This window comes from Bison bison, unplaced genomic scaffold (assembly GCF_000754665.1).
Source record: "Bison bison bison isolate TAMUID 2011002044 unplaced genomic scaffold, Bison_UMD1.0 scf7180017864254, whole genome shotgun sequence".
Taxonomy (NCBI): Eukaryota; Metazoa; Chordata; class Mammalia; order Artiodactyla; family Bovidae; genus Bison; species Bison bison.
In genome coordinates this window covers 10,277,177-10,294,056 of record NW_011494826.1, presented here as the reverse complement: position 1 = coordinate 10,294,056, position 16,880 = coordinate 10,277,177, and the positions used below count along the sequence as shown (strand labels likewise).

General features: G+C 44.6%; 1 protein-coding gene across 2 annotated transcripts in view; it reads right to left on the bottom strand.

Annotated features, from left to right (window-relative positions):
- SQRDL (sulfide quinone reductase-like (yeast)) overlaps positions 1-16,880 on the bottom strand; it is a 54,669-nt gene that overhangs the window by 13,829 nt on the left and 23,960 nt on the right. For both annotated transcript variants that reach the window (XM_010847759.1, XM_010847758.1), the window contains 4 exons: positions 14,015-14,185; positions 7,474-7,527; positions 3,505-3,699; positions 1,274-1,483 (listed from right to left, as the gene is read on the bottom strand). In XM_010847759.1, the coding sequence (XP_010846061.1) occupies positions 1,274-1,483; positions 3,505-3,699; positions 7,474-7,527; positions 14,015-14,185 (630 nt within the window). The remainder of the gene's footprint in view (positions 1-1,273; positions 1,484-3,504; positions 3,700-7,473; positions 7,528-14,014; positions 14,186-16,880) is intronic.

The window sequence follows — 16,880 nt, the reverse complement described above, 5'->3', positions numbered from 1 at the left end:
AGACCCTGATGCTGGGAGGGATTGGGGGCAGGAGGAGAAGGGGACGACAGAGGATGAGATGGCTGGATGGCATCACCGACTCCATGGACATGAGTCTGAGTGAACTCCTGGTGTTGGTGATGGACAGGGAGGCCTGGCGTGCTGCAATTCATGGGGTCACAAAGAGTCGGACACGACTGAGCAAATGAACTGAACTGAACTGAACTGACATACCATTTAAGAATGGAAAGATGTAGGCAATACATTTTAGAGAGAGCTTCCAATAAAAAGCTTAAACTGTGAAGTTCTGATGTTTAGAAAATTAATCTTTGGCTCACTTCAAAATTTCCATTTATGGAATCCTTCATTCCTCTAAAAAGGCTGGATGAATGAAATGTGACTGTGTACTGTTTCCTCACTGCTAACAGCTCTTGCCAAAATGATATAAACAAATGATGCTTCTCTGCATCTTCTCTGGATGCCTTTACATCTTGTTCTTAATGTACTATTCCCACTTCACAGAAGAAACAGATGCACAGAAGCCAAGCCCACATACAAAGACTAGATCTCTCCAAGTAGGATGTGGCTCTGCCAGATCTTTCAAGGATTTGTAAGCATTTCCTTTGATGCACAGGTATGAGATGTTTAAAGACATCCTCTTTCACAGGTAAAAGATATCCATCATTCCTGAACTACCCACAAGCAGGCCTGGCTGTCACAAACCATGAATGGAGACAATCACTATATCCTGCACTTAAGAAGCCCTTCCTGAACTCTAGGCAACTAAAGTTGTGAAATGTTTCTGGCTGCCTCAAATGACTCCATGCCAAAAACACAGACACAAAACAGGATAAAAATTCACTTGGTACCAGTATATGAAGGCTTCTCTGGTGGCCCAGTGGTAAAGAATCTGCCTGCCAAGTAGGAGATGTGGGTTTGATCCCTGGGTCGGGATGATCCACTGCAGAAGGAAATGACAACCCACTCCAGTATTCTTGCCTGGAAAATCCCAGGGACAGAGAAGCCTGGTGAACCACAGTGCATGTGTCACAAAGAGTCAGACACGACTGAGAGACTAACAACAACAGTAGATGAACCCTCCTCATCTCCCATGGACACAACCTCTTATCTCTTCCTCTTCCCCATTTGGCTCCACCTTTTCCCATCACAACCTTAAGATGCTCATTGTAACCAGCCTCCCAAGCACAGGACAATGATGGACAAAAAAGTGGGGCCCTCAGTGTCGCCTGCGTCCATGGCACTGCTCAGCTGACAGCTTCGCCTCCACACTCACTGAAATCACTTGGGTCTCTCCAGGTTTGTCCAGATTCTCAAAAACAGCCTCTTGCTTATCAGCTCGGACTTCAATGAGATTTTGCTTGTAGTTAACGGTGAGGGCCCTCTCCTGGATAATCTTCTGTAGGGCATCTGCATACTTCTTGACCCCAAAAATGGCTCCAAGAGAAGTGTTGAAAATGATATTGGCCTTGGGTCGCTTTCCAGTCTGAAAAAAAGAAAAACATAGAAACAATCAACATCAAAGCATTTACTCCAACCACCCTTTTTTTTTAACCTAGACAAGCCTTAAAACCCTCCAGAGACCTCATCAGCTTTCTCCATCACTATGCACTGGTGGGATGAGGTGTGGATCACAGCCTCCTCCTCCTTTAATCTTCCATCAATCTCCAGCACCTCAGTCCAACTTGATTCAGGGGCTGAGGTGGACCCTGTTCAGTGAGGTCCAGAGATGAAAGTCAGGTCCAAGGGAACATATACCTGAATTGTTTATTCATGTATTGATTTGTTAATTCACTCAGTAAACATTTAATGAGGTCCTAGAGTTGACCAGGTACTATTCTAAGTGCTCCACATTCGCTGGATCATAGAAAACACAAGAGAGTTCCAGAAAAACATCTACTTCTGCTTTATTGACTATGCCAAAGCCTTTCTTCAAGAGATGGGAATACCTGACCACCTTTACCTGCCTCCTAAGAAATCTGTATCCAGGTCAAAAAGCAACAGTTAGAACTGGACATGGAACAACAGACTGGTTCCAAATTGGGAAAGGAGTACATCAGGGCTGTATATTATCACCCTGCTTATTTAACTTATATGCAGAGTACATCAAGAGAAATGCCAGCCTGGATGAAGCACAAGATGGAATTAAGATTGCTGGGAGAAATATCAATAACCTCAGATACACAGATGACACCACCCTTGTGGCAGAAAGTGAAGAGGAACTAAAAAGCCTCTTGATGAAAGTCAAAGAGGAGAGTAAAAAGCTGGCTTAAAACTCAACATTCAAAAAACAAAGATCATGGCACCCAGTCTCATCACTTCATTGCAAATAGATGGGGAAACAATGGAAACAGTGGCTGACTTTATTTTTCTGGGCTCCAAAATCACTGCAGATGGTGATTGCAGTCATGAAATTAAAGGATGCTTATTCCTTGGAAGAAAAGCTATGACCAACTGAGACAGCATATTAAAAAGCAGAGACATTACTTTGCCAACAAAGGTCCCTCTAGTCAAAGCTATGGTTTTCCAGTGGTCATGTGCAGATATGAGAGGTGGACCATAAAGAAGGCTGAGCGCTAAAGAACTGATGCTTTTGAACTGTGGTGTTGGGAAAGACTCTTGAGAGTCCCTTGGACTGCAAGGAGATCAAACCAGTCAATCCTAAAAGAAATCAGTCCTGAATATTCATTGGAAGTACTGATGCTAAAGCTGAAGCTCCAATACTTTGGCCCCATGATGTGAAAAACTGACTCATTTGAAAAGAACCTGATGCTGGGAAAGATTGAAGGCAGGAGGAGAAGGGGACGACAGGGGATGAGATGGTTGGATGGCATCACCGGCTCAATGGATATGAGTTTGAGCAAGCTCTGGGAGTTGGTGATGGATAGGGAGGACCAGCATGCTGCAGTCCATGAGGTAGCAAAGAGTTGGACATGACTGAGTGACTGAACTGATAGTATGATTATAACCATGTTAAAAAATAGGGAAAACAATGGAAGTACATATCAAATTGATAACAGTAGCTATACCAAAGCAATTGGATTATGAATGACATCTTTCTTCTATTTTGCAAACTTTCAGTTACATAATTTTATACATGTGAAATAAAAAATAAAAATTGATGCTTTCCAATTGTGGTGCTGAAAAAGACTCTCAAGAGTCCCTTGGACAGCAAGGAGATCAAACCAGTCAATCTTAAAAGAAATCAACCCTGAAAATTTACTGGAAGGACTGAGGCTGACGCTGAAGCTCCAATACTTTGGAGAAGTGAGCAGCAGAGGAAGAGATGGTCAGAGAGCATCATTTACTCCATGGATATGAATTTGAGCAAACTCCAGGAGATAGTGGAGGACAGGGAAGCCTGGTGTGCTGCAGTCCATGGGGTTGCAGAGTCGGACACGACTTAGCGACTGAACTACTAAATTTAGAAACAAAAATGGTATTTTGACATGGATAAAAATAATATCACTTCTGCCCTCCTTGCCCATCCCTGGAAAGGAAGCATACCTTCCTGAAATAGGCTTCTGATAAGTACATGATCTTCTGCGGGGCCCCGGCGCACTTCACTGGAGTGTTAGGGAAGGTAAAGATGGCATTGCCCTCCTTGAAGTCCTGCAGAGCTTTCCATGTCTTCTCCACTGTCCTCACTGAGTAATTGGACCCTATTTTGGGATGGGCAAAACCTTCAGGGAGGCCTTTGATCTGCAACAAAGCACACAAAGAAATTATTATTTAACAAAAGTGAAAATGGAATCTGTGTTTAGAATCCTTCTTGGCTGTCATTTCTACCACCTCTCATGTATTTCAGCACAATTTTGAGCCTCCTGGACTCACACACAGTGGTGCTAGCAGGTGAGTGAGGGGTCTGCTAATCCCAGAGCTGTGGGGCCTGCAGTCATCTGCCAAAGTGGAGAACGGGCAAGGCTGAAGGGAAACCCTGGGCCTCTGTGGCCTGGAGACCAGAATTTGAACCTCTCTTCCCATCATCAGAGTGAGGACAAGAAGCCAGCCTTACTTCCTTTTTGGAGAACAAGTTTTCTTATTAGGAGGGAGAAGAACAACAGGCAGAACCAAGAGCCACACTATCAGCAATAACAAAATTAAATTACCCTGTATAAGGTTGGACCAGTCCAAGCGCTTAATAAAAGCAGCAAAGGCAGGAAATTAAAAGCATGGACTTGAGAACCTACAGACTCCAGTTTGAGTCCTAGCTCTTCCATTTACAAGCACTGTGATCCCCAGTAAATGGCCCAGTAAATCAGGTAGTGGGTCTCAAGTGTGGTCCCCAAAACAGCACCACATGGGAACTTGTTATAAATACAGATTACCAGACCCTAGCTCAAACTCACTGGATCAGAAACTCAGAGACAAGCCCAGAAATCTGTTTTAACAGGCCCTCCAGGTAATTCTGATGCTCACTGAAATGCTTATGTTCATCATCTGTGATATGGGGATAAAAGTAACTGCTCTGTAGGATTGCTGGCAAGAATAAAGAGACCACGGTATAAGACGACTAGAAAAATGGCACGTGTATGGTACATGCTCTGTACACGTCAGCGTATTCCTGTCAGGAAGATTAACTGGGTCCTTCTCTTAAATGTGAGAAGGTTCATATAACACAATGGAGATGGGAATGAGTGAGTTAAGAGACTCAAGGATGATCAGAGAACCATCAAAAACAGTCTCAAGATGAGCAGTCTTTCAAAACCTCTCCAGGCTGAAGGGCACCCACTCGTGACTCATGGAATCACCCAACACCTATTCCTCAAGTCTCAGGGAAAGAGTCCTATGGTCTCCTCCATTACATGTTAATAGCCAAGTATTCCTCTGATTGTTAACCATATCTTCTGCTACAGTTTAAGTAGCTGTAATATTAGCAGTCTCAACAACAGTAACCACTTACTATTATAAAATCACCCTGCATTTTAATGTTTCTGCCGTCTCACGTCTATGTTAATATTCACTCCACTCACTACAGCCCCTCTGAGGGAGGGGATGGAATATTACTGACCCACAGACAAAGATGAGGAAACAAGGTTGAGAGACCTACCTAGACTCTTATACAACTAGATACTGAGGCCCCGCCCACTGCCTGCGGCCCTTCCCACAGGACCTCCCTGCTTTTCAGCTCCCAAAGCAAAACTCAGGATCCAGGAGATATATAGCCAATCTGTCTTCATCATATTTCTCTAGTCTGAAGAAGCCGTTATCAAGGAAAACGGTGCCATAAAGTAGTAACCAAGTTCCTTTCAAGGAGAGTTGTTCCTAAAGGGCAGTTTATGACACCACTGAATCCAAGGTGCTTCCCTGGGAACCCAGAAGCAGAAGGAGCAGGAAAGTCTAAGAAAGAGATGAGATCTGACCCCCACTCTGTGGGGAGCTGTGGACCATCCTACCACACTGAGAAGACCAGAGAGCAGGACATGGCACTGCAGAGATTCACCGGGAGCTAGTGGGGGAAGAGGCAGAGGCAGCTGGTCAGAGAGAAGCTGCTCACATTCAACAAAACCCAGATCAGAGATCAGTCCTTCTGGAGGCCCAACAGCATCCTGCCCCCGAGATCCACACACCTTGGCATCCTCATCAAAGCCATCTCTCCTTTGTTTACACTAACCTGGGTAGTTTTCTAGTATCTCCAAGACTGCTAAGTAACACAGTAGCCCTGGAAACATTACTCATATCCTCTTAGCCGCGGTTTCTTTATCTATCAAAGAGAAGATAAAAAATTTCTACCTCGCAAGCAGTCATGAGGAATCAATATTAGATTCTTAGCATAGTCCCTGGCACATGGTAGAGACTCCATAATAACAGCTCCTTTTAAATATTATTGTTTCTTGGTTTACTGCAAGAGGGTGCAAACACTCTCAGCACTGGTGTATTCAGACAGTTCTCACACAGCGAGCCATCAGGGTGCCATGACCATAGAGATAGGCTACCTTTGTTAAGTCGACTCTGGTGGACCTTTTGAAGAGGCATGGACTTCCCAGAAACTATCACTGGCACCTTTCTCCATAGAGTCCTCCATGGTTTACTGTTTATATGAGGCTCATGACCCATGGCACCAAACTCATCACAACCTCCACACTAATCCATGGCTTGTTTAAACCTTCACAGACCAGGTCCCATGTCATTCCTTCTATTTCCTACACTGGGCATGTCCCTATTCTGGTTTTTAATCCAGAAACACACATCAAACACCCTGCGGATGCAACTCACATGAGGCCCTCATCTAAACTACTTTCCTGAAATTTCTGACCTGGTTATCACAATGCTTTATGTGCTTCAACTACTTATTCATATTCCCCAAGAAGCTTCTGGAAATCATAATTACTAACTCACTCTATTATGCTTTAGGAAAATAAATTTGAATCTCACAAACTGTCAGAGGGCATCTGGCTCCCTAGCTCACTGAAAAGTGAGGTCTAAGGAACTGCTGGGGCAGCATTTATATTGTGTCAGTCACTTTTTACCAAAAACCCAGCCTCTATACAACAAAACTTAGACATCCCTTCGGCGCCTGATAAGCTAACTGCCAGTATTCTACCCTTAAAGTCTGCTTAAGAATTCACAATCTAAATCTTACTTTCAAAGGAAATACAACCAACTCAGTCCTACAGAGAAAGGTAGTTTTCTTGTAAGTGTGGGAAAGGCTGCTGTTTTCTAAGAATTACCATCAGGCCCTGGATATGTTGAACTCTGATCAAAGCCTAAAGCTAGAACATATCATGATCACTGACAGAATCTTAGAGAAGACTTTCTTAAAACCATAAAAAGGCTGCTGAGAAATAAAACTGAAAGAGGATTTCTTAATACTCTTTCTTGTTCAAATGAGTATAAAACAACTAAATGCAGTTTTGATCATAGCATAAGTAGGCCAATATAACATACTTATGTACACATGCTCAGTTGTGTCTGACTCTTTGTGACCCCCATGGACTGTAGCCCACCAGTCTCCTCTGTCCATATCATTTTCCAGGCAAGAACACTGGAGCAGGTTGCCATTTCCTACTCCAGGTGATCTTCCCAACCCAGGAATCAAACCCATATCTCATGCATCTTCCACACTGGCAGTGGATTCTTTACCACTGAGCCACCTGGGAAGCCCATGACATAGTAATAGAAGTAGCTTAAAACAGTACATTCTCAGACTTCCTGGTGGCACAGTAGATGGGAATCCACCTGCCAATGTAGGAGACATGGGTTTGATCCTTGGTCTGGAAAGATTCCACATACCACAGAGCAACTATCCCTGTGCACCACAACTATCAAGCCTGTGCTCTAGAGTCTGTGATCCACAACTACTGAAACCTGTGCACCCTAGAACCCATGCTCCGCAATAAGAGAAGCCACTGCGATGAGAAGCCCATGCGCTGCAACTGGAGAGTAGCCTCTGCTCATCATAACTAGAGAAAGCTGGTGCAAAAGCAACAAAGACCCAGCAGAGCCAAAAATAAATTAAAAAAATTTTTTAAGTACCTTCTCATAGTCCAGCTGGATTCCAAGAGCAATGATAAGATATTTGTAGGAGATCTGCAACACAAACAATGACATTTTAGACCAAGACCCAAAAAGTGGCAGCCCCAGAACTGACTCAGACCCCAGACATGAGTAGCCCCTACTGCGTCTCCATCTTGTCACATGATGACGTGGGGCTGCGGATGGTGGGCAGGCCAGCGGGCAGGGATGAACACTCCAGTGTGCCATTATGCCCACCTCTCTGCTGCCCGTTCTCTGCCGCCTCACATGTCAGTGCTTCACAAATATATAACACGCCTGGCTTCTGGGAGCTTGAGATACCTGTACTTTTACACAGTGGAGCACAACAGAAAAGAGACCACAGTTATTTGTGTTAACACTGTTTCATGCCATCATTGACTCGATGGATATGAGTTTGAGCAAGCTCTGGGAGTTGGTGATGGACAGGAAAGCCTGGCGTGCTACAGTCCATGGGGTCGCAAAGAGTCGGACATGACTGAGCAACTGAACTGACTGTTTCATGTTGAAGGCTGACAATCAACTTTCTTTAAAAGTTAACCTGTAAGTCCCACCTACAGGGTAATGTGTGAATCTCAGGCCAATCTGTCCTACTGGTATAGACTGGATCAACAGCATAACTGAGAAACTGCTCTTTTGAGGGACACTGAAAAAGATGTGATAGAACCTACCTGATCCTACTGGACGAGCTGTTTGGAATTTAAAACTCTTCTCTTTAAATATGGGCATTGTGCTCATCCATGCTGAGGGCAAAAGTATCCATACTTATTATGATGGAAATGTGGGTTCTGGATCAGGAGGAAGACAAACTGAAGTACAAAAATGTAAGCAAAAATGGTATAAAGTAAAGGGACTTGCCTACAGAACTGGAGAACGACAGCAGTGAATGTGGGAGCCCAGCCTGCGGCCACAGGTGGTGACTGCCACAGCCTTGTAGGCTGGATAGGTGAAGAGGTAGATGGTTGGTTTCAGTTGCTTGTGAAAAACACAAGTAGAGAAGCAGAGCCGCCAGCTTGGCAGATCACAGTGGAAGAGAGGGGCCTCCGAGACCTGAAAGAGCTTGGCTTGGGCTGGGGAGCCAAGGGGAGCAAGTCGCTGAAGAGGTCCTGCCCTAGGAGACTCGGCTCCAAGGTCACCTCCACTGTGAGACCTGCCTATGACTCAGTCCCCCTCCCTGCTGGCCCCTCCCGGCAGCTCCCTCAGCACAGTGGACTGAATGCTTTTTAGCCCTTGTGTTATTCAGCAGCAATGTCCTCCTCACTACACTGAACACTCCTAGAGGATAAAGGTTATATCTTATTCCTTATAGTCCTAGAATCTAACACAAGACACTAAAGTGAGGAAGTCTGTAACAATTGTTGGATGAATGGATAGGTAGATGGTTGATTTCGGCTGCTTGTGAAAAATACAATCTATCAAAGTAGACAGATAATAGATACATCTTCAACTGTATGATTTGCCTACCCATAGAGACCGAGTGCCCTTAAATTCCTTGTTCTGTAGGAAAGTGTACCAGGATCATTAAATGGTTGAGTGAACTCTTCAGGATGTAAGGTCAGAGATGGCATAGGATCTGGGGTTCCTGACCCACAGGTAAGACATGTGAGCACTGTAAAGAATAGCTTCTGGTTTGTGCATGCATTGATGGTTCAATATTAGAGCATAATATTGATTATTTTTACGGACTAATAATATACACTTTAAGATTATGAAAAAAATAAGGGAGAATAAATCCTAAAGTAGCAAAGAACACAAGAACACTTTATGTATTTTGAATGAGTTCAAGCTTCTAGGCCAGATGATCTAAACTCTAAGGAATTACAAAACCTTGTAAACAAAACTTCTGAGCAGTTTCAGAGAACAGTTCAGACCTTGCCAAAAGGCTAAATATGGACAAGTGTTTTGTAATTTTATATGAGGGGGTGGGTGGAGAAGGCAATGGCACCCCACTCCAGTACTTTTGCCTGGAAAATCCCATGAACAGAGGAGCCTGGTAGGCTGCAGTCCATGGGGTCGCTAAGAGTCGGACACGACTGAGTGACTTCACTTTCACTTTTTACTTTCATGCATTGGAGAAGGCAATGGCAACCCACTCCAGTGTTCTTGCCTGGAGAAACCCAGGGACGGGGAAGCCTGGTGGGCTGCCGTCTATGGGGTCGCACAGAGTTGGACACGACTGAAGCAACTTAGCAGCAGCAGCAGCAGCATGACGGGGTGGGAGAGGTAAATTATGACACTAACAATTTAGTAAACAAGATGTTTATCCACTTCAAAATTCCAGGCTCATCTAACAAAAAGATGTCTCGTAATAATTTAGAAAAAGAAGGGCATCAGCAAGTGTTTGCAGACAGCAAACCTGCTTCCCATCAGTCGGCAGTCAAGAACTCTGTGAGCAGAGTGGATACTCAATAAATATTTCCTTTTCCTTTTTTTCCCCATATACTCTTTTTTCTTTTTTTTTTAACTTTTTGGTTGCACCACACAGCATGTCAGATCTTAGTTTCCTGATTAAAGATCAAGCCCACACCCCCTGCAGTGGAGGCATGAAGTCTTAACCACTGGACCATTGGTAAGTCGCTCATGTATTCTTTAAAAAGTAATAACGGCCACATTTCTTAAGCATTCACTTTGTACAAGGCACTGTCCTGACTATTTTACATGTTTTAATTCATTTAAGCCTCACAACAACCCAGTGAAGTAGGTATTAGTACCACTTTACAGATGAAGAAATTGAGGTACAACTTGATCACAAAGATTGACTCAACACCTTCTATGTGACAGATATTATGCTAAGTCCTGGAGACAGAACACCGAACAAGAAAGGCCCAGTTCCTACCCCTCCAGGAATTCAGTCTAGTGGGCAAGACAGACGCCAACAGATAGCCACACAGACAATTACTAAACCACAGAGTGCTGGGATGGCAAGTCTAGAGGGAAGGCCATGTCTAAGATAAAGATCAGTAGGAGTTAGCCAGAGGAAGAGGTGGAAGCAGCCTGTGCACATGTACCAGGGAAGAAGGCGGCTGAGGCGTCTGAGGAGAGAAGAGGCCAGTGTGCTGGAGCAGGAACAAGGAATAGAACTAGGTTAAGTCTGGAGAAGGAGCAAGGATCCATGTACACACTGGGCCTGTGGAACACACTCCAAACAGACAGACCCCTGGGGCGGGAAGAGTCGGAGACACACTGGGTCTGGACTGCAGCAGTGCCCTCGCATTGTGGACAGGATAGGAAAGTGTAAACAAATGATGGAAACGAGTATGTAAATTGTTTAATATTTCAAAAGAATACTGATTGATTCATGTATGCTAGGAAAAAAGCTCTCTAGGGACATGTTAAAGAATTCAAACCTTGAACTTAAATGAACCCATCATGGATAAAGGCAAGGAAAAACTGCTAACTGGATGACAGAATCACAAATGTAAAAGATCCAGGCAAGCTGGGAGGATGAACCAAAAGCAAGAAGATGAGACATGATATGTAGATTTCTGATACTTGGCTATGGAATAGAAAGTGAAAAGTGAAAGCCGCTCAGTCATGTCCGACTCTTTGCAACCCCATGGACTATACAGTCCACGGAATTCTCTAGGCCAGAATACTGGAGTGGGTAGCCTTTCCCTTCTCCAGGGGATTTTCCCAACCCACGGACTGAACCCAGATCTCCCGCATTGCAGGCAGATTCTTTACCAGCTGAGCCACAAGGGAAGCCCTGGTTCTGGAATACTTTTGCTTAAAAAATCCTGGACAAAAGTCTCACCAGTTTATGTACCACCTTATTCCTTAGCGCTAACAAAGCACTGCAACTCTCCCAAGCGTCTAGACCAGAGTCTAAGCAGGGTTCAGAAGTGAGGGCGCCTCCCAGTACCTCTCATTCTCAAGAGGTGAGACAAGTTTATGTTCCTTAAGATACACACAAAGCCAATCACAGAGGTACTGAGCTACTCTTGCAGTGCAGAGGGGTCTGACTAGGAGGCAGGCACTGCTGTACCAAAGAGGTGATGTGTCTTCAAACATACAAGTCTGCTTGTCCCTTGAACTGGCAGCAGACTGGTGAGAAAAAGCAGCCCCAAAGCTCAATCCTGTGAACTGAAAACAGTCTTGTGTTTAATTCAGTCTGTTCTCCTGGAGATGTTGGGGAAAATAAGGAAGTTTATCAACATGGGAAAAACAATATATAAAGAATATAGAAATTTTTTAATTTAATGTAAATAAATGTATATTTATTTGTATATACATACACAAATATATTTATATTTATATATACATATATATTTGTATGTTTGTATATTTATATACATGCATATAAATATGTATGTTTATATATTTGCATATTTATATATTTATATATACACACATATATATAAATATATCTATATTTTAGGATGGGGGATGCCTGACTCGACAGTAGATCATGTGAATAAAAGGCCCATGGTCTCTAGGCCAGCATGAATCAACACTGAGAAATGTCACTGGCAAACGCTAGCTTGGGCTCTAGCCAGCTGTTGAAGAGAATGGTCCCACACTATTCTGGGCTGTTCTGTAGCATTGGTTACTCTCCCAGACACCTACTGGGGCCATGGATCTCAGAGTACTAACAAGCCAGATGATGTCCAATGCAGGATAAAGAGGGTAGGAAGGGGATTGGAGCCCATGAGATCTGAGGAAAGTGGGGACAGGAGGAAAAGTCTACCTGAGAAGAAGACAGACACAGAATCTGAGAGCCACTTTCAAATAGCTGGAGGGTTTCTCCACTGAAAAGAAAGAAGACCTTCTCTCCCACACTACAGGAAGAATAAGGAATAAGAAAAGTACTATGGCCACTAACACCTTAGAGGCCAAAGACAAAACAGAAAAGACGTTACAGGAAGGTGGGTTCTGACTCATTAAAGGAAGAACTTTCATATAACTTGTCTGCCTAAAAAAATGAAAGAAGAGTGCTAACTTTCAGAGAAGTGGGACACGTAAATACTGCTGCTGCTGCTGCTGCTGTCGCTTCTAAGTCGCTTCAGTCGTGTCCGACTCAGTGCGACCCCATAGACGGCAGCCCACCAGGCTCCTCTGTCCCTGGGATTCTCCAGGCAAGAACACTGGAGTGGGTTGCCATTTCTTTCTCCAATGCATGAAAGTGAAAAGTGAAAGTGAAGTCGCTGAGTTGTGTCCGACTCTTCACAACCCCATAGCCTACCAGGCTCCTCCGTCCTCTACCAGGCAAGAGTATTGGAGTGGGTTGCCATTTCCTTCTCTAACCCACTTTAAATTCAACCCCATGACCCCTGTGCCCAAGTCCAAGTAACTCAGCTCTATTTTTTAATTAACATTCATCACCTTCTAACACACTATATAACTTACTTATTACGATTATTGTTTATTGTATGTCTTCCTCCACTAGAATATAAAATCCTGAACAATAAAGATATTTGTCTGTTTTGGTTCACTTGTATATCCTTAAAACTGTATACACAGGTTATAATAATGCTTAATATAAATAAATACTGAGGGAGGAAGGAAGAAAGGACGAACAGAAGCTAGGCAGATAATCTTGATCAGGGTTCAGGGAAAGGCTACAAAAAATCTCTGTACTCCTTGAAATTTAATGCAAAATTAGGCACTTATATGCATTCTGTAGAGCAGGGTAAGGTCCTGCTTGGAAAGATCCATGACCTAAGGAAAGGCTGAGAATGCCTGCAGCCAATGGTCCCTGCTTAGAGCAAGAGGTTAGAGCTGAAAGATTTTCACCAACTCTGATTCTACAGTTCTGTGAAAATGCTGGAGTGCCCAGTTTGGAGGGATATGAATCAGGGTATTAAGGCCAGTAACACCCTGAGGGCCCAAGAGCCACCAGACCCTGGGACAGGCCGGGGACAGCATGGCGGCTGTCCCAGGCTCAGCAGCAGATGAGGGAACAGGATGGCTTCTGAGCCTGTCTTCTCACCATCCTGCCCTCATCCCCTCAGTCAAACCCAGGAGCTGCAGCTGCTGAAAAGTTGGGATCGAAGTATGGTGGGGATGGGAGGAGACATCTATGGTGCTGAGCAATTGTGACCCTCAAGCTGCAGCAGCAGCAATTCTTAGCCCTAACACCAACCGCAGTCACACGGCAGAGCACCCACTAGTGTGACCGAGACGGATACTCTCCAACATCCCCTTCCTCTGCAGGGCCATCTGTCAGGTGGAGAGGCCCACTGCTTCAAAGGAAAAAGGAGGGAGGTACCTGGTATTTTAACACAGAGCAATAGTGTCTGTTCAGTAAGAATTCAGGTACATGATACTGTAGTAAGCAACAGGGCAAACTGGTTTTCAACGAATGCTTGTCTTCATTGTTCATTTATTAATTCAGCTTCACTCAGTCCTTCCATCTATCCCGTCCTCCTTTCCCCACACCCGTCCCATCTCACACAGTATTCAGCACACATACACACACACACAGAGATACCCCACCCTCTCACCACGAAGCTGTCCATTTTGATACAATGTGCATTCACTTAAACCCTCAGGTTAACAAAAGCCAAAGGACTCCAGTGGTTACCTTCTTGTCATCATCTGTGTGGATGCAGTTCTTGTCTGGATTCAGATCAACCACCCTAGCTTTGATCCACTCCACACCAGATGGAATCACATTTGCTGTGGGACGGCCAGATGAGGATAATGGTTTGGCACCAGCACCCACCAGGGTCCAGATGGGCTGGTAGAAATGTGTCTAAAAAACAAAGTATTTGGAGATTCATTACAAGGTGAGACTGATCGAAAGAGTCATAGCTAAAGGTACATGAGCTAGACTCTCCCAATTCCTCCCTCCTGACCCTTGAAGCATCACAGAGAAGTCTCCAAAAGGTTAGTCTTCCCCCACCAACTCCACTGGTGTTTCCTACTATGTTAAATTCTGAAGGGCAGTTACCTTAAATTCACTTTAAGCAATAGATAATACAGTGGTCACTAAAGATAGTTTATGATTTTTTTTGCTGATCTTGGCTGAATTCTTTTGTAGGTAAGATAGCTCAGATGGTAAAGACTCTGTCTGCAATGCAGGGGACCTTGATTAGATCCCTGGGTCAGGAAGATCCCCTGCAGAAGGGAATAGCAACCCACTTCAGTATTCTTACCTATAGAATTCCATGGACAGACCATGGTGTCACAAAGAGTCGGACACGACTGAACGACTAACATAAAGTAGATCTGGTGTTTAACATGTACATGCTATATTTGTTGCGTTAGTCACTAAGTCACGTCCAAATCTTTGCAACCCCGTGGACTGTAGCCAGCCAGGCTCCTCTGTCCATGCAATTCTTCAGGCAAGAATACTGGAATGGGTTGCCATTTCCTTCTTCACTGGATCTTCCCAACCCAGGGATCAAACCTGCATCTTCTGCATTTGCAGGTGTATTCTTTACCACTGAGCCACCTGGAAAGCCCACATGCTATATAAACAAGCATACATACATACACGGGCTTCCCAGGTGGGGCTAGTGGTAAAGCACCTGCCTGCCAGTGCAGGAGACATAAGAGATATGGGTTCGATCCCTGGGTTGGGACGATCGCCTGGAGGAGAGCATGGCAACCCACTCCAGTGTTCTTGCCTGGAGAATCCCATAGACAGAGGAGCATGGCAGGCTACAGTCCATGGGGTCACAGAGTCAGACTCAAGTGAAGTGACTTAGCGCTTAGCACGTACACACACATATTATGAGTCCATTTCATGTATACAGATATAAAGAAAAATTAAGTCCAGAAGGCTAAATGTGGTTACTCAGAAGTTTGTGAGGTGAGTCTGAAAAGTTTTCTGCCACTTTGGGGATGCTCAGAACTTTATTAACTTCCCCCTGTGTTTCCCAAGCCCATGAGGAGGACAGCAGATATCCCCAGTAAGTCCTTGGAGTCCCTCTTCTCCTTTCTCAGAGGTTTTTACACCCAAAGCCAGGAGGCATCAGATCGTACCCCCCGATACCCAAACTTTCAGTATTTTCTGGAGTTCTCTTGCTTTAGATGGTCCACTCTTGATCTCAGTTAGTTGTGAAAGTCCTAGACTCAAGGTCAAAGGGCAGATTGGTTTAATGGCCTCTGAGAATTACCATGTATTCATGGAGCAGACTGGAGGACCAAGAGATCTCAACATTATCAAAACGCCTCAAACTGGCCGGACAGAATTGCCAACAGCCCCAGAGAGTGAAGAGGACATAGGAACAGCTTTGCAATCTCCCTACAGCCATAACGCATAGGATCAAACGGGGGCAGAGGTCACCAGCTGTGAAAGCTCAATGATGTGAAGTCCATCTTGAACAGAAAAGGGAATGAAAATACAAGCTCGGATCATTTTTTTAGACTGCCAACAAGCATGAGCTCCAGCAATCCCTAAACCAGACACAGAAAGGAAAGTACCAAATACCTGAGCCACTGGCAGCTCCTCTCAGAAGCCCTGTCATGCACATCCTCACGGAGCAAGGCAGACTCCATCCTGGTCTCTTGAATTGTGTCCAGTGCCTTAGAGGAGCCTGTCGCATTGCAAAGAGCAGCCCCAAGGGAGACCTTCCGTGGGATAACTACAATCCACCAGAGGCCACCTAATACAGCTCTCAAACCACTGTCATTTTAAATGTTGTCCCTGAATTAAAGTCACTTTAAAAAGGAAATTGGGGCTTCCCTGGTGGCTCAGTGGTAAAGAATCCACCTGTCAATATAGGATACACAGGTTGGTATCCCACATGCCTTGGAGCAACTAAGCCTATGGGCCGTAACTACTGAGTCCATGTGCCACAACTACTGAAGCCTGAGCACCCTAGAGCCTGCGCTCTGCAATAAGAGAAGTCACGGCAGTGAGAAGCCCTTGCACTGCAACTAGAGAGTAGCTCCACTCACCGCAACTAGAGAAAGCCAGGGTGCAGCAACAAAGACCCAGCGCAGCCAAAACTAAATAAATAAAATTTTTAAAAATAATTTTTTAAAAGGTGGGGAGAGCTGAAACTTAAACTTAGCTCTTCTATTTAAAAAGGGGGGAAATTGACAGAGAGTGCCCTACCATCTCCCCACAGATCACAGGATACCAATCAGAGAATATAGCAAAGCCCTGGGCAGCCTCATATGGTACAGGGAAGACTTGCTGAAAAGAAGTGTGCCTTTCTTGCCCCACCCTCTCCACTAAACAAGCATCAGTCCATTTTGATTTTACCTCCCAAAGATACAACTCCTCACTGGTGCATGTCTGGTTCCTTAGGAAATATTAGGCAAACCATCAAAAATCTTGACTATTCTTCTGAAGCTCTGCTGCTGCTGCTAAGTCACTTAAGTCGTGTCCGACTCTGTGCAACCCCATAGACGGCAGCCCACCAGGCTGCCCCGTCCCTGGGATTCTCCAAGCAAGAATACTGGAGTGGGTTGCCATTTCCTTCTCCAATGCATGA